This window comes from Micrasema longulum, unplaced genomic scaffold (genome assembly GCF_059751315.1).
Source record: "Micrasema longulum isolate JH-2025_06_02 unplaced genomic scaffold, ASM5975131v1 h1tg000248l, whole genome shotgun sequence".
Lineage (NCBI taxonomy): Eukaryota > Metazoa > Arthropoda > Insecta > Trichoptera > Brachycentridae > Micrasema > Micrasema longulum.
Window position 1 is genome coordinate 785,936 of NW_028277453.1, and position 18,974 is coordinate 804,909.

The 18,974-nt window shown below is 32.6% G+C and overlaps 1 protein-coding gene across 1 annotated transcript; it reads left to right on the forward strand.

Annotated features, from left to right (window-relative positions):
- The first annotated feature begins 1,326 nt into the window (after window positions 1-1,326).
- On the forward strand, window positions 1,327-18,055 carry TfIIA-L (transcription factor IIA L). The gene is made up of 7 exons (XM_088223684.1): window positions 1,327-1,500; window positions 7,665-7,878; window positions 9,266-9,450; window positions 11,911-12,009; window positions 13,209-13,320; window positions 14,941-15,233; window positions 16,832-18,055. The coding sequence occupies exons 1-7, from the start codon at window positions 1,477-1,479 to the stop codon at window positions 16,937-16,939; spliced, it is 1,035 nt and encodes a 344-aa protein (XP_088079810.1). The 5' UTR covers window positions 1,327-1,476; the 3' UTR covers window positions 16,940-18,055.
- The last annotated feature ends 919 nt before the right edge of the window (window positions 18,056-18,974 follow it).

The following is an 18,974-nucleotide window of genomic DNA, read 5'->3' on the forward strand; positions in this document are numbered from 1 at the left end:
TATATTGAAATTGACGTTTATGTTATATTTTTTATTTTTAGTATTCTTTTATAATGTTCATGCTTTCACATTCTATTTTATGTTGTATCCCAACTCAATGCAGGGCTTTTGTCCTCGTAGAGTTAGGAAGATGTTGTTTATTTTTTTTCAATTGTGTATTTTTTTATGAACAAATAAATATTTTAAAAAATTGTTTCTATTTTTGAACTTTGTATTTAAAAAAAAAAATAGTAATCTGTTAACTGGTTTGCTGCCGGTTTGTTTTGCAGATTTAATTTTTTTATCATTGGTTTGAATTCTTATGGTTTCAATAATTAAAAAGAAAAACACCAATAACTACTAAATTTTCGAATTTCAGATTTTATTCAACACTGTGAATATAATGAAAAAAAAATTACCAATCAACGGGCAGATTGTGCAAAAAAAAATACCCACTTACTTTTTTTAAAGCACAGAATATATCCACTATTTATCTAATTCAAATACATATAAAAAAAAATTAGCTGTAGTCGAATGTATTTTTAATTGTTTCATTTTATTTATTTACTTATCTCGAAAATTTTGAGAAATCTCAGAGCATAATAATTTGATACAGCTGCAAATACACCATTTCGCTCTATTACGTAGAACAAAACCATCTTCAAAAACATCAACCATCATCATATTTTTGGCTTAATTACATATATGTAACATTCGGTTTCGTCGCTGTGCTTGCGTTTTTCGACCAGGGGGGTGCTATTCTAAACCACTCTTGTATCACGAGAAAGCAGTTTTTCTCGTGTATTTTGCATGTAAATACACGAGATAATACGGCCATGAGAGCGTTTGGAATACCAGTGTACCTACGGCTGATTGTTTCTACTTCGTGATTGATAATCCTGAAACGATTTTTATCCGTATGAGCGTTATTACTTTGAGCTTGAAACGGATCAAACTGTACATAAAATACTAATAATAAATCAAACATTTACGCGAAACGATAATAAGCAGGTAGGTACGTCTATTTAATTATTTATATATATATATTGAAACACAAATCAGGTGTTGATTCAGGAGCACCAACCTACGCCACTAGAATTTATAATGTGATGCCACTTTTTTATTGTACCGGTCTGACGACAATTAAGTTCCAGTATTTTAAGAAATTTCTTGCATTACATATCTGATATTTAGTTCAATAAAATGTTTTAATTGATTATTTTAATAATGGATTGATGAACTTAACGATTCTTGTTTATAAATTGTATGAATAATTTAAATACTTATCTGCATGGCGCCATTCCAATGCTATTGTTTTTTTGTCTATGATTTTTACACGGAAATGACGACAGTTTATATCAAGTTGTGGAATGGGAGCAGTTGAGAAACTATAAAAGCGCTTGTGTGACTTCTCTCGTTGGCTTCTTTGAGCCCGACTCGTGAAACGAATGGAATAGTAATTTTAGTTTTAGTATAATATTGTTGTTATTATTTAAAATGGCACTCAGTCAAACAACTGTGGTAAGTTTATTAAGTATTGTATTGAATGATGTTAGTGCCATATGTTAACCAAATATCTGACACATCACCTGCATTTGACAGCCTTGGGTACCATTACAAAATATGATATCGCACATAAGTTAATTATTTATGACCGCTTTCATTTACTTTGAACCGCTTCACTTTGTTCAATTCAAAAAAGTATTATATATTTTCCGTCCACTCAATATACATAATGGCATAATTTTTTAAAGAAATTTTATTATAATTCATGAAAAATCCGTGCACGGAATTCGAGTATTATCTCTGTTATTTTGATTTTTAACAGTCAAGTTAGATTTTTCGCGAACTCGCGAAAATAAACGTATAAAATAAATCACTGCAAATGATTAGTTTTCCAATATAATGGATACATTTGATCTACACTGTTAAAAACTAATTTAATCCAATAAAAACAATTAAAAAAGAGTTAAGGGGGTTAAAAGCAAAAACGCCTCTCCGTTTTTGAAACGTTTTTGGCAAAACCAGCACAAATACTTTTTCTTTTAAGTTCAATGTGCAACTTGTGCGTGGTATAACAGGTAGTAAAAAGACTATTCATTTAAAATTCAATGTGCACACTAAACTTAAAGAAATAGTCTTTTTGCTACTGGTTTTGTTGGTCTTCCCAAAAACAGTCATCATGGAGAGAGACGTTTTTACTTTTAACCCTCTAAGTTGATGTATTATATACTGAATTTATCAGTAAATTATAGTATATTTATACATTAATCTACATAAACTGAATCTTTAAATGTTTTCATATTATTCTTGTTAAATGAATACTGATAAATTTGAAATTGAACATGCAAAAATCCTCATTAAAAAACAATTAATTATATTATTTATTGTTTCAGCATTTACTTTGTGGAAAAACATTTTGAATTATTTGAAATGAAACACTTTGTAACATTTACCACATAAGAGTTTAATATATTATAACACATAAGAAAAGTTAGAAAGTGTTTCATTTGAAACAATTCATTATAATTGGTTTGTTGAAAATGTTTATTTTTAGTGTAAATCTGTGTGGACAATAAATAATCAGAATACTAAACATTTAATCAATTGCTTTGTGTTAATAATCTATGTTTTTGGTAGATTTGATAAAACTCCATATGAAAGAGGATAAACGGCGAAGAGCGATTAGATAAATAGGTATTTGAATATAGTTTTTTTGTCACTCTTTCGCAGATTCCTCCTCAAGTACTGTGTGTCGGACTAATTACGCCTTACTAAAATCACCAAAATCAAGGTCTCGTATTCCTGTATTCCCTACTACAAAATTGAACTGATTTTGATATTTTTTTTAAAGAAAGAACATCAAATTTTCTGTGTTGGAACGTTGTATTTAAAAAAATAGTAATCGTATTTGTGTACCGTACGTCCGAAGATGGTAGGTAAAATTAGGCCCTTTTATGGGGTTTTGGATTGTCTTACCTCCTTTAAAAGACACATGAAAAAAACAAATAATAAAACAAACAAATGAGACACTCCAGTGGTAGATGTCTGTAGTGTGTAAAAAATCATCACTCCAGTGCCATAATTCAGGATAAAGTACATGAAAACGTTAATATAAAGAAAAGTCGGACCACGCACCTTCTTAATGATTAAAATTCAATAAATTTTAATATCAAACATTGATTTAAGACTGCTAATTTAGTTTATTTTATATTTAAAACAAAAATAAACATCGGACAATTATTCCGTCTTGTTAGGACATTTTCAAATGTAAATAAATATCAGTAAAATTCCCTGGGTAATATAGAAGTCTAGGCATCTACATTAAACCAGCCATTGACAGGTCATAAGCCCTGTAGATGCCTAGACTTCTATATTACCCAGGGAATTTTACTGATATTTATTTACATTTGAAAATGTCCTAACAAGACGGAATAATTGTCCGATGTTTATTTTTGTTTTAAATATAAAATAAACTAAATTAGCAGTCTTAAATCAATGTTTGATATTAAAATTTATTGAATTTTAATCATTAAGAAGGTGCGTGGTCCGACTTTTCTTTATATTAACGTTTTCATGTACTTTATCCTGAATTATGGCACTGGAGTGATGATTCTATATTACCCAAGGAATTTTACTGATATTTATTTACATTTGAAAATGTCCTAACAAGGCGGAATAATTGTCCGACGTTTATTTTTGTTTTAAATATAAAATAAACTAAATTAGCAGGGCTTATGACCTGTCAATGGCTGGTTTAATGTAGATGCCTAGACTTCTATATTACCTTCTCTTAAATGTTCTTCATCTCTGTTGTAGTATGTTAATATAAACAGCTCCCCAGGGAGTTGAATCCAGTCCTTGTCTACAAAAATTTGGACAAACTCAAAATATTGTTAGTTTAAGTTTAGTTTAATTTATAAGTTTAATTAAATTTATAAGTTTAATTAAATTTATAAGTTTAATTAATATTTACTAACATTAGTTTAATTATTTTGTTTATTGAACAAGCGCTTTCATCAAAGCAGGCATCTTCAGGACTGGTCCAGTACTTTAAACCCTTTCAATGACTTGGTTACATCTTAGTTTAAAATATTACGGAATAAAATAAAATACCCTTTAAAAATTGTGCCAACATTGGCTTTAGGTTAGGCTGGTCCCAATCAGTAAGGGCTAGGTTGTATCCAAGAGTTTTAGTGATGGGCCTCACAACTTTTAAAGGGTATTGACAAAACAACAAACATATTGATCATTTCCCTTTATTCCGATTGCTGCATATTTTAATCATGCAGGTTTCATGTATTAAATCATCACAAGATACCGTACCGTAATATATTTAAAAAAATGTAATTAAATTATTTTATTTATTTACTGTGTGTACAAAATATAAAACGTTTTAAAAAATCTAATTATCCTATGTCTAGGGGATGTCACCCTTTAGATCAATTTTGTTATGGAGAGCAATTTTACATAGATAATTGAATTAGTAAAAACATTGGCATGTCTACAAAAATATCATTATAATAGGTAAGCAATGTACAACACATATCATCAAAAAGAAAAGAAAATTTAAAAACTACCATTATACAAAATGTATTGTCAATGGAGCAGAGAAATCAATATTTATTTCACAGAATGACACTATCCATTTTACTTCTATACACCTCCATCATCCTGTTAATTGAAGAAAATAATTGCAATATTGCAGTAAGCTTTCCTTGATGAATATTTCCTGATATTACATGCATGATTCATTACCGATTTTATGAACGGTGTTTTTTTAACAAAGACACACTTTTCTTCTTTGAAAATTTAACCAAAAATTGGGGTGCATCGTATGGTCCGATGCATCTTATTGTTCAAATCATTTTTGTTTCTAAAAATTGATAGATAGAGTGCGTGTCAAGGTCTAATCCTTCTTATCATCTGCAAAATACGGTAATTTATTTTTAAAACAGTCTTAGGTATTCTAAAATTTAAAAAATTCTGTGGGCTTTGGCTTGGACCAGCCTACTCTAGGTATTCGTAAATTTGTGACTGTATGTATCTACATATATATCATTCAATTATTTTTTTTACAATATAATACGCATCAGTCTGGAGCCCTTTGGAAATAATTCAGCTGAAGCTTTTACGATACTCTTTACGGTAAACCTGTACATGAAATTTGCTACCAAATTTTGATGTCCTAGTTGAGGTTACATTGCTCTTCACCATATAATAGTCTGCACTCTAATGTAGATTGCACAAAATTACTGTCCCTGATGAATTTTCGTGTAACTATAAGGACCACCGGACTCCAACACTTCTTCCAGTGAGAAAAATTATGCAGACCCGTTCGTCTTTCTCCACACCTGCTGCTATAAAATCAGCAAACCTATCCGCTAATAGGCTAAATATCGATTCTCTAACTTTTATATTTGTTTTCTTTCTTTTCAATCCTTCTTTTTTCCCTTGCTTCTTTTGTTTACAATTATTTAACGTCATTTTTATCTACGTTTAAACGTTTTTTTATAAGAGCCTGGGCGTTTATGAATAATAAATGAATAAATATAATGCAGATGTAGTCCTTAACAATTGAAGGGTACACGGAAAAAATGGGCCCATCAACAAATAATGGTGAATTTTACAGGAGAGCAAAAGAAGAACAAATACCTTATTTGTGGAACATTGGGTACACGTATGCTTTCAATTAATGTAAAATATATTTTTACATAGAATCGCAGAAGAAACAAACAAAAACATCTTAACAAATTACAACAGAAAATTTTTTAGCGAAGGAAATATGGAAGTCTAGGCATTTACAGGGCTTATGACTTGTAATAAAAACGTCTTACTTAAAAAAAAAAAATGACAGCGTTATTTAACATATAAAAATGATAAATAATACCAATTACACAATGAAAATATTGTGCTTCTGAACAAAGCTGCCAATTTAGTCCAGTATTACAATATAAAATAAAGGTTACACGGCAAAAACGGTCTCATTACTAAATAACTTATTTTACACAAGAACAAAAGGAAGAATAAAAACCTTACTTGCGGGACACTGGATTCACATTAAATAATGTTAAGGTTAATGTAACATATATTTTTACATACAATCACAGAAAAATGAACATACATGTCTACTTTAAAGGTTTTTTTAAAACTCTTTTCTTGAACATACAATAATTGATTAATAATTATAAAATAATATGGAAACTTCACTGGTCCATTAGAATCAAGTCTAACTGTGTAAAATATAAAACTATGTAACCGTACTGTATGTTTCCTGAATAAAAAAAAATAAAAATAAAAAATACGAAAATGATCTGGCTGTAGCAATTGTCACATTCCAATTGTTTTTTCCCCAGTCGCGACCCCATATTTATTTGCTACAATTTATAAGACAAGAAGCCAGATTTCGTTAGATTTTAATAATCCATTCTATAAAACCAGTTGAGCTTTCTATGTGAGAGGTCTTTTTTTTATAGATGTATTTGGACGTGTCATGTACAAGGCTAAGGTACTCGGAAAAAATCTTTATTGTTTATCTTGAAAATGGGATGTTCGATCACTGATTTTGGTTTATTACCTTTATGAGTCCAATCACCATTGTTGCAAAGTCCGAGAAAAATGGCGTGTGATAACTACTTTAAGATAGTTGTAGGTTAAGTCCAGAGGTTAATCTGCTTAAGAGGAAACGCGGTCTGACTTTTCATCGTACAAACCTAATTGTGTATTTTCTCCCTGGATTATGGCACTACAGCAGTGATTTTTTTACACACTATAGATATTTACCATTGACATGTCTCTATTTTTCTGCTTTTTTGATAAATTGTTACTTATAAGAGCTAGGGCCATCCGAAAACCAATAAAAGCGCCCAGTTTTATCTGCCATCTTCGAACGTACGGTAAACAAATATCTTTAATAATTTTGAAAAATGGAAAAGGTATCGATCGACACAGAAAAATTTATTCTGATACTTTTTCTTAAAAATAATACAAAATCGGTTCAGTTTAATGTGTATGGAAAACGGGACAACAAAACGTCAATTTTGTCGATTTTAGTCGGGCATAATCAGTCCAATGTGCATTTTTCACGCAGTATCGGTAAGCATTTGCAAAAGAGTGACAGAAAAACAATGTTCAAATACCTATTCATCAAAATTGTCAGGCACCGCATATTATCCTCTTTATTTTACATTTATTATAGTAAAAAATATCTAAAATGTTGTTTTGCAGCTTAGTATAAAAAAATGTTAGAATTTAAGTATAACAAATTATTTTATTTAGGTTTTTTTTTTAATGAATATATTTAAAAAATATAATTTATTGTTGATATTTTTTGTATTAGACTAAATAAAAATAATAAACCGACAATGTGTGTATTAAGTTGGTTAGATTCTGTGCCAATCCAGATAAGTCCATCTCTTTTTTTTTTACCCATCAAAAATGCAACAAAATATATTCATTGCATGTTGGACATAAACTTAAAAGTCAATAACATAAATCTTTGTTTGTTTCACATGAACAAACATAATTATAATTCGATGAATGCGGAATCTTTGAACTTTGTTTTTGCTGTATCCCAAATGACAATTTTGGACTTAATTGGGTACACACCCAGACCCGGAAATTGTTCGCGAATGCCGGCATTTCCAACCAATAGTGTCTAGTAATCTTTCTTTTTTCCTTTCCAGCTACGGTTGTACAACACTGTGATGGAGGATGTGATTGCGGGCGTAAGGGAAACATTCCTCGATGATGGAGTGGATGAGACAGTATTACAAGAGCTGAGAGTTCTGTGGGAGAACAAACTCTTAGCCAGTAAAGCTGTGGAGCACAACCCTGAACCCACAGAGCACCAGCCGCCTCCCATTGTTGCCAACCTCAAAGCAAATGGAAACAAATCTGGTTAGATTTTTACACCTGTATTTTTCTTAGTTTTTATATGGTTAAATAATTATTGAGTCTTTTAACCACTTTGTGTTCAAATCACATAAGTGTTTTTTCTTATATTATATATTTCTTATTTTTATAATATTTTTTGAATGATGATGCTTGGGTCATTTAAAAAACTTTCCCAAATGTCCTACTTAAAAAGGGGACATCTTGCCAGTGTACCTACTTAATTCATCATCATTCCATGTCCGCTCCCTAGTTGAAGCATATGGTGTCCACGAAGATCCAAGTCAAGTTCACGTCCCGTAGTTCTGACATGAACTGCCAATGAATAGTCAGCATTGGACGTCCCGGACGTCGAGAACCTGGTGCCTTGTAAAGTAGGCAAGCATGGTTACAGCTCTCAGGAGGCATCCACAGTACATGGCCAAGCCAATCGTATCGCCTCCGCTTGATGACAGTTGTAACTGGAGTTTGCTGCGTCCTTTCTCTTATTACTTCATTCCTTACAAATTCAAACCACCGCACACCAAAGATTCTTCTGAGACACCTAAAATCAAAACGCATTATTTTGCTGTTCTGAGGAGAATAGGTGTTATGCATCCTACCTAATTACTAAACATGTAACGTTAACTGTCTGGCAGCCTCCGTGGTGTAGTGGTCAAGACGTTTGACTCACGCACGGAAGGTTCCGGGTTTGATTCCCTGTGAGAACACAAAATTTTTTATTAAATTTTTCTCAAGCCTGGGTGTTCTGTGATGTAATTCACCACTGTAATTGGGCCTCCTGGCCTGTTGGTGCAAAAAAATAAATAAATAAGTAAATGGTTGGAAAAATATTTTTATAATTAAAATGGTCTACAAATTTATATGCAATAAGTGTAGTTATTTTGTCATTATAATCTCTTAACTTGTTATTCGGAAATATTATCGTTTTACACACTGTTTAAAAAAAGAAAGAAAATAACTGTTTTAATAATCACCCAAAGTTTAATACTGCCCTACCATTCTGCCTATGTTTGAACATCCATATTTTATAAATTCTTCCATCAGTAGACTTTTGCGAGGTAAAATAACCAAAACCTTTATTTATGGGAGTAAGATTCATCTGGCTGATTTATTTCACCTGCAAGGTAACACCTGAAAATGCTTTTATATTATTATTTACCTAATAATGTTTTATTATTAGTATGACTAAGATTTATTGAAAAATAGTATTATGTTCATAATTTTTTTAGTGTCAGCATTAAAAAAAATATGTATCAATTTTTCTACTTCTTTTTAGGCCAGTTGGTTAACTCATTTAAATATACTGGAAATACTCTAGATGTATTTTTAAATCATTATATGATTAGACTATTAGTGATTTTATTTATTTTATAAATATTATATTTTACAGGAAATTTAAAAAAGGTCCCCGTACATCTTCCAGATCATCACAACGCTAATTCCGGACCCAATCAAATGTCTCATTCCAATACAAACAATAGTTCATCCAATTTTGCGCAACAGGGAGCATCCAATAATCCGACACAAAACACAAATTTGATCGGCTTGGATCCTAATAACAAAGTTGCCGTACAGGTAATGATTATTCAAATTCATTATTGTTTATTCTGTGTTCGGGCAGATGAAGAACACAGTTTTATGTGTGAAATAGTACCAGAATAGTGGACAAATGTTTCGACTCGTTGGCTGCTCATATAAAAATCCTGGAAAATAATATAGTAGTGGTTCGCCTAACATGTTTGAGGTCCCGGGTTTGATTTTAAAATATTAACTTAAAACGAGGTTTTAAACTGCAATATTTTTTTGTCCCTGGGCCTTGAAGTGTAAGGACTGACTACCTTATCTTCACGATACTCTGTATTTGGATGGAGACTACATTTTACATTGTTTATTATGAACATACAGTAAAACCCCCTTTTTACACTTTTCAAGGGAGCAACGAAAAAAAGTGTAAAACTGAGGTAAATGTGAGGAAATGAAAAATGTATGAAAAATAGTATGTATTATTAAAAAACGCGTGTTTTTATTTATAAAACTAACAAGCAATTTCATCAAGAAATGTTACTTACATTTCTTGATAACTTGTATATTTTTTTTTTAAAGAATGTTATCAATTAGTTTTTTTTTTCAAAAACATATTTCCCTTTCATGAATTATTATAACACATTTAGGAAGTGCCATAATACAACAGATTTATTTATACAATAATTTACTACTACAGTAAATATAATATATCACTGCTATAGTAATACATATGTAGGTCCTTGTCTACAAAAATTTGGACAAACTCAAAACATTGTTGACGTATGTAGGTATTATAGTAAAAACACTAAAAAGATTTTTCACAATTTATATTTAAAGTCGAATATAAAAATTAAAATAAAACAGCCAACTAAATCGGGGGGCGTAAAAAAGGGGTTTTACTGGATATTGTCGATGGATTGCCGTTCGTTTAAAAAACACATTTTAAAATAAATACCTCATGTCATTTTTTTTGGGGATCAAACCCGAGACCTTATTCATGGCAAGCAAATGCGATAACTTGTAGACCATAAGGCAGATATCTATCTGTGAAAACATTATTGTTATTGAGTTGTAAATATTGTAATATTATTGTTTTATGAATTTATGCATAACAGTGAAATGTATAGAGATAAGAGTATTTAAAAAGGTCATATTATAATTTTCCTTTGGTTCTCCATGACTTGTATTTATAATGTAACATTTATAAATGCAATTATGTTATATATTTTATTGGTTAGGCCAATCAAGATCAACTTAATTGATATTTTGCATTTCCAATACATACATAAATTAAATGCAAATAACACATTCCATATTTCACAAGAGGATCGGCCTACTACTTGGTTAAAGTGTACAATCTACTTCAATTATCCATAAGGACAATAATTAGTAAGTACTCACAATATAAAATTGCTTTTAAGAAATGGATAGTGGAGGTGGGTTGCGCACGGATCGATGAGTGGATCAAGCCAAATAGGTAAAATGTGTGTACTGTTTATGAAATTTGGTCTATATAATTTTTTTAAGGTTTTTATGATTATTTTAGTTTATATTGTTTATTATGTTAATGATAATTAGGTTAATTAGATTAATTATGTTTTTAAAAATTATTATTATGTTAACTTTGTTAAACAACTAATTTAAGGCATGTTTCACATTTCGTAAAATGTTTTCCTCGGCACGGGACATCCCGGCGGGGGTGAGGGTGAACATTATTCTGTATAAAAAAAGAATACAAACAATGTAAAAGTATAAATAAATAAATATGTGAGCATTATAGAGTTTTTATGATATTGTTATGCTGCATGTCATTTTAAAATTAATTTACCTTGAACAAGATAATATATCGCAGAAAAGTATAATTTTATGGCATAATGAATATTATACATTTTACAGATTATCTGGGCATATTTTGTGCATGTATTTTTTTTTTCCAATATCGTTTCCTTTATATTTTCAACCCGACCTGCATATAAGCAGGATCTTTTACAAACAGCTTGGGATACTTTATTTTATTTGTTTATTATATTACATTGTATATTATATATCATCATCATTTCCCTATCTGCACCCAGTGGTGTATAGAGCACTGCATTGCCACTCCAATCGCAGCGCATCTAGAACATTTTTGCTACATGGGAGGTACCAGTTCAGGGACAGTGAAATATCCACCATTAAAACAAATATTTTACATTGACCCTGCCAGGAATCTAACCCAGGACCTCAAGAATGGTAGGCAAATGCGCCTACACTCCATTTCCATTGTCAGGATTTAACTTGAATCTAGCCATTGAGTTGAAAACGCTTGTCTACGATTCTGGTTCTATTTCACACTCAACTGTATTCTTCATGCGTCTGGACACAGATTATAAATATAAATCAACAAAAAACACTCAAAAACTCTCCAACTCCATGAGACTAAAAGCACGGGGTTGGGACACAAAGTCATCAAAAGTGGAGGAATATTTTTTAATAATACATAAATGAAAATTTCAACATTTTTTATTTCAGCTAACATTACCCGCCCAAGCTGGAGTACCAGGATCTCAGCCGAGAGTGTTCACATTACAAATTCCTACCTCAGCACTTCAGAACAATCAATTACATCATGTAAGAACATCTTCAATCTAGAAATATGAATCTATTTATCCTAATTTATTTAGCTGTTGATTTTTCCATGCAACACATGTTGCAAGGCCAGTCAAAACATACTTGGAAACACTTAAACGGGAAGTCCTACCCTAGGTATGTGTAACTTCAGGGCGGCCTCCGTGGTGTAGTGGTCAAGACGCTTGACTCACGCACGGAAGGTTCCGGGTTCGATTCCCGGTGAGAACACAAAAATTTAAAAGTGATTTTTCTCAAGCCTGGGTGCTCTGTGATGTAATTCACCACTGTAATTAGGCCTCCTGGCCTGTTGTGGTGCAAAAAAAAAAAGATGTAAAAAAAACTTAAGATTATTTTTTGTGCAGCAGGTCAGCTCGCAGCTCAAGTACTCTTGCTGGAGTTTTGAACCGGCTCGCAGATCAGCTCACATTATTTCTCGCAACTGTCGCGAGTCGCAAGCTCAGGCCATAAATAGCTATGGCAGTGGGCCGAACGATACAGGTCGCACTGTTCTGCTCAAATGTATGGTTCACCAAATCACTGCTAACGCGCTGAGTCAGCTGACCTGAACCGTCGCGTACACGTACGATTCTTACAAAACTCACAATGTACCACTGAGAGCTGTGAGCTCCCCATTAGAACTTTGAGCTGCGGCTCAACAGCTCGAAACATTCGAACCGTCTTTTTCAACCGGTTCAAAATTAAGTTACCCGTGCCTATCCAACCCCACCCGCCGTATTCACCGGACATTGCTATTTCCAATTACCACTTGTTCCGATCGATTACTCATGGCCTGGCAAAAAATTACCTTATTCGCGGATAACCTCAAAAGATTAGTCATTCTTTCGAGATAGTTTTCGTATGCTGCCAAAAAGGTGAGAGAAAGTAGTCGCTAGCGATGAAAAATACTTTCAATGACATGTTCTTCAGTTATTTAAAAAAAATAATGTTTTAATTTTCACGATATAACAGCTAGAACAGAACAGTTTTCAAGTCCCCAATATCTTATTCAGAATTTTACATCATACTCTATTTCTTTAGATTTTTCTACGCTGTATATCTAAATATTATACTTTCTTTTATTTCTTTAAACTGCATTTCTTTCATTTTATTTTGTTTATGTACTTATGTTTTCTACAATTTAAATGTATGTAAAAGCCTTATGGGCGTGAAAATTAATAAAATAATACAAATGTTTTCAGGTGTTAACAGGCCCAATAATAACGGCAACCATGAATCTGCCGCAAACCCTGGCAGCCACATTACTTCAGCAGCATGTTAATGCCGCTCTTTCTGGACAGCAGTCCAACTTTAGTGAGTATAAATATTTAAAGATTACTCCTTTTCAACCGGCATAAATTTCTTGTAAGAGGCAAAAAATGTGGTACAAAAAAAATATGTGCAATGAAGCTTGTTAAAAACTAACAATTATGACAAAATTTCTTACACTATTCTACGTACCTGAAGGCCACTCGAATTTGAGTCACGTGTGTGTGTGTGTCATACATATTATAGAGATATATTTTTTTATTATTTGTATGTATGCTGATTACTATTTGTTACAAAAAGTTCAAGTTGTGGCGAGCGAAACAAAGAGGGTTGTAGCTTACACGCTACCAGAGTCGTGTTTTGGTTCCGCTGCAGTCACTAGAGCACATGTCTCTGTCCACTGGTCGTAAGGCAGTGGAGGCTAGGCGACCCAGTTAACTCGTCAAGGTTGGAGATGTCCTTTTACTTCGGGTTAAGGTTTCCAATTTGCCGTGGTCAGGAATTCGTAGGGAGAGATGTTCAAAACCCAAGTCCAGGGTGAAGCGAAGGTGTCAAGCGAAGTGAAGCGAAGACGAGTAGAAAGCTGGGTCGGGGAGTAGAGAATAGAGATGAGTAAAAGCTGAACGTCAGAAGAAGTGAGTGTTTATTTTTAAAAGTACACATTATATACCGTTAGCGCTGCGTGCCCCACCATTCACCCCGCCGAGCGGGCCTAGCCGTCGCATACCGCTCGGAGAGAGAGAGAGAGCGGTAGAGGAGGCTGCCCACCTGCTCTATCCGTCTCAGTCCCTCCACGTATATAGGCATTACAATCAATTCAGTGCAAAACAATAAACATTCAAAAATATGCTTATACTAATACGAATTATTATTAAATACTTACTCTAAATTCCTCGGTATGGAAAAGGCCACCCCGAAAGTGACAAATACTAGTCTTTATTGGAGGGAGCACATTTTCTAACACATACCGAGGTCCCTAATTCTAGTACATAATCTAGTGCGGTGGCCGTGTTCCCGTATTGACGTCCGTAACAAGGGTAGACTTCAATTTGTTTTTAAATTGTGAAAATGATTGTGGGAAATACTAAAACAATGTTGCATTTTTTCATCAATCCCAATCACAAATGCTGCAGCTTAGTGTGCTTTTTGCGTCGCAAGTTGCGCGAGAGGTATGTAGGATTGTGTGGTTTGTGGCTGGATGGACGTCATTGGATGAAGATTTCCCCATCCTAGCCCTCCTAAATATGATTTATATATATATATATATATACTGTAGTTCATTTGGCCACAGTCCATTTGCTGTTTTTATCCTCATCTTCCATCTCCGCATACCGCAACTTTTCTTTCCCCCAAATTAACACGTTTCTGTGAAATAATCCTGCAAAATTTATTATTCTCTACCTCAGTAGTTCTTATTCTAATGCGCTGTATAAAAAAAGTTAATTTTCACAAAACACACCAAGTTGTGATGTTGTTTTTATTAATAATAATTTTCAAGATTTTATTTTGTGAATAAATTAATGTTCTCTTATTTTTTATAAATAAAATTAAGTTATTTTACCTCCCGGATTTTCAGTCGATTGAGTTGGCCACCCTACATATGACGCAAAGATATCCTTTTTAATTTGATTTTATCCTTTAAATTGAACGCGAATTTAATTCCAGGTAACGTGACCTCCAACATCAACAAATCCCAAGTGGACGGGGCCTGCGACTCGTCGGATGAGGAGATATCCGACGGGGCGGGATCGGAGGACGAGGCAGAGGGGGAGGGCGAGGCGGAGGGGGAGGGCAGTGCGGCCGGCAGCGGGGAGGATGGAGAGGGGGACGGTGAGGGAGATGGGGACGGAGAAGGGGGGGCAGATGAGGAGCCCCTCAATTCGGAGGACGACGTCTCGGAAGAAGACCCCTCTGACATGTTTGAGACTGATAATGTTGTTGTCTGCCAGTATGACAAGGTAACTACCGTCAATTCATTATTACTAGACAAACAAACCAGCCAGGTAATTTCGGACGGAGAATGGCCCATTTCATATTGTTCAAATCCCCCCAGCATGGTAAAATTAGAGGGAATTGTATTTTTTTGGAAATATTTAAAATTTATTCAGCAGCTCTCGGGTAATAATCCTACAAAAAAAATCAAGTGGAGATTAGTCGGCCTCATGGTGTACTGGTCATTGCATTTATCTGGCATTAAATAAATAAATATTTTTATAAATTTATTATCGTACAATAAATATCAATCCACCCTATGTTATTTTATCATGCCATGTGGATTTTTGCCATGGTGTGAAATGGACCAATTACATGACATCACACAATGGACTCGTGGTTCTCACGTGTACAGCAGCGGTCCAGTCTCGGTGTATGTAGTTTTTTTCTCAAATTAAATTATGAATTTGCCACAACCGTTGGTAGCCATATTACTTCTTCAGAATGAAAGTGTTCCTCTTTTTGGACAGAAGTCGGTCAAAACAAAACCCAGTCACTGGTCAACAATAGCAATCAAACGCAATTTCCTGTAGGGCTGAACTTCCTCATTGCACATTAGTTACGTATTGTAGTTACTAAAACACTTGCCTCTTGCGTTGGGGTTCTTAGGTTCAATTCCCTATAAATTTACAATAATCAATTGACAGGATATTTCAACAATGACAAAGTAATCATTAAGGAGTATGGACGTTTTAACTTTCTCCATTCTGCTTACGATTTGAACGTATAGTTTTCAGAAGATGTATAGTATGCACTAAAATCCCTCTGTATATGCTAACAATATTTTGACATGAGGTACTAGAGCCAGCTGTTTTTGTGAAGATTTATATGTGGTGTGATTTTTGAAAATACGCTTGTGGGAACTGATAATTTATCAACATTCATCATTCCCTTTCCACACCTAATGGTGCACAGGGCACTGCATTGGTACACCAATTGCAGCGTATCTTGATCATTTTTGTTACATGAAGGTAAGATGATCAGTCTTACACTTCAGATGAAATATTCTATAGTGTAAAAACACCCTTTTAAATAAATATTTCATATCAAAAAAGTCGGGAATCGAACCCAAGACCTCTTGCATGGTAGGTAAACGCGCTGACCATTACACCACGAGGCCGACAATTTTTTTTTTGGCGGTTTAATGGCATTTTGTATTCACAGCATATTTTGAGTAATAAAAATTTGTTTTTATCATGTTTGAAACTTTTTTTCCCTAGGGATCTACTCGTATCTTAGCTTTCTTATATTTTGGAATATTTCACTTCCGACTGGACCGTAGTTGATAGTTTGACGTGAACCTTATTTGACTAACACACTAGGACACCTTTGCTGCTGACTGTTTTTATAGGGACACAATATCTTCTACCATATAATTTCTTCAGTTTCACGTAGGCTATAGCCGTCTTTTCCCTATCAATGTATTTTGGACTAACGGGTTTAGCCATCATTTCCTAAATGGGAGGCACGATTGTGACGGCTATAGCCGGCATAACTGCGAACATGTCAATATCACCGGAAATCGTAATGTGAATGCTTAACATTTTTTTCTTTCTAATTTTAGATTACGAGAAGCAGGAATAAATGGAAGTTCTATTTAAAAGATGGTATAATGAATTTATCTGGAAGAGACTTTGTTTTCCAAAAAGCCAATGGTGATGCGGAGTGGTAATTTTAATCATCGGAGATGCGAATGATTATGATAATGCCTTAATTGCAAAAATAATGTAGATTTTATTATTGTTAATATTTAGAAGGGGGATTCACAAGCATCCAATTAATCACGTTTTCTAAAAAAGTGTATTGTACTGTATTATTTTTGTATGTTCTGTAGATATATATATATATTTGTCAAATTAAGTTTTAAGTTATTGTGTGATGAAATTTCAAACCTCGCAATTTGTAGTCAGGTTGAACTTTTGTAATTATATTTCTTTTGTTACTCGTGTAATTACCGAGTACATATTAAAATTGTTTTCTAAACAGAACATCGATCTGAAAAAAATAAACTTCAGTTTGTGCACATAAGTATTTTTAATGCAAGGGTTGATTGTTGTAAATAAGGTGGTTTCAAAGAGTGCTATAATTTATTTTTTAAAACCTGTATTAATGATTGGGTCTCATTGTATGGTAGAGTCTGTTAAAAAATATTGGACAATGGTAAACATTGGAAGTACAACTAATTTCAATGATGACAACACAAGGTCACGACATTCTTTTTCAGCACGGCTGTTTTTAGGGTGTTACCATAAACTAATGCCCACAATTTTTTTTTTTTTTTTTGACAGATTGTGATAACTATAGAATGGATTAAATGCGATTGCATATTTGCTTATTTTAGCTATTTTTACAGGTTTTATCATATTTTACTGAAAATTTATCTGCACTATTTTTATAGATCTTAATAGTTGCAGCCGACCTAAACAATGAAACGCACGGCTTGTATGATCTTGTATGAGAATTAACAGCTGCCTAGCTTTTGTCTATACACAGTTTATTGTTGTAAACTTACAGAAAAGTTTGAAAACATTTTACAAAACAACCCTGGCTTCGAACCACTATGTAAAATCAATAGTTTTATTAATGGCACAGGTGAAATTTTGCCTGGGACAATATGTGCTAATGTATGACAATATGTGTAGCACATAAGTTCAAGCACTGCCCGGTAACATCGGTGGACGTGAAACATTCATTCTCAATTTATAATAATATTTAGACTGATAGAAGGCACAATCTCACATCATAAACTTTAGAAAAACACATTATCGTTAACCTTAATAAAAACAAAGATTGTTTAAATTTTTCCTAACGAAAAATAATAACCTTATTTAAAAAAAAAAAAAACAATTATGTTACATATAATCCAGTCTTTAGTAATAATTAATATTCTCATATAGTTATTGATTTTAAATACTTAGTACACTTCCTCTTGTTTATTCGGTTGATTAGCACTTATAGGGGCTAACAGCTTTGACTAAAGGAACATTTCTGTGGTGAGCATGGCATTGCAAATGTTTTTCAATTAAAATACCAAATCCTTTCATATCTGCACTAAAATATATTTAGTAATACGATAATATATGCATATATTTATAATATCAAATCATATTACTAATACAATACATAATTCAACATCTGTCTACAATTGATCACATGTATTCTTATTTCAAATATCCTATTTTTCATCATTAATTTAACTGAATGAACATTTTATTGATGGATAAGTTATATTTCATAAATTTTAAAATTAAACTAGAAAATAATTCAAATAACAAATACCCTCGACATTCTTGTATGCATTCTCTACTAATCTTTCACAATGTTTGAAATTTGATAATGAAACCAAAATTAATGGACGAGTATGTATTTACAAGTCTTACTAGGTTAAAATAAAGCAAATTTATGTCGATTTGGGTGTTCAAAACTCACAAAATATAATTTAAAAAAGTTTCTGTATTTTATTTTTTGTGTGTGTATAAAATATTTTCTCATTATTTAGTTCTGGTCGTTGTTCTAGGAATGGACATATTGCTAATTTAATATTACACTAAAACCCCTGTTTTACGTTTTTCAAGGGAGCAACAAAAAAGTGTAAAACTGAGGAAAACTTTCAAGTGGGGAAATAAAAAATGTATGGAAAAAATTAAATTTCATTAAAATATAATTATTGTACAAGACTATATACTAAATTTACTGCAGAAAAATTG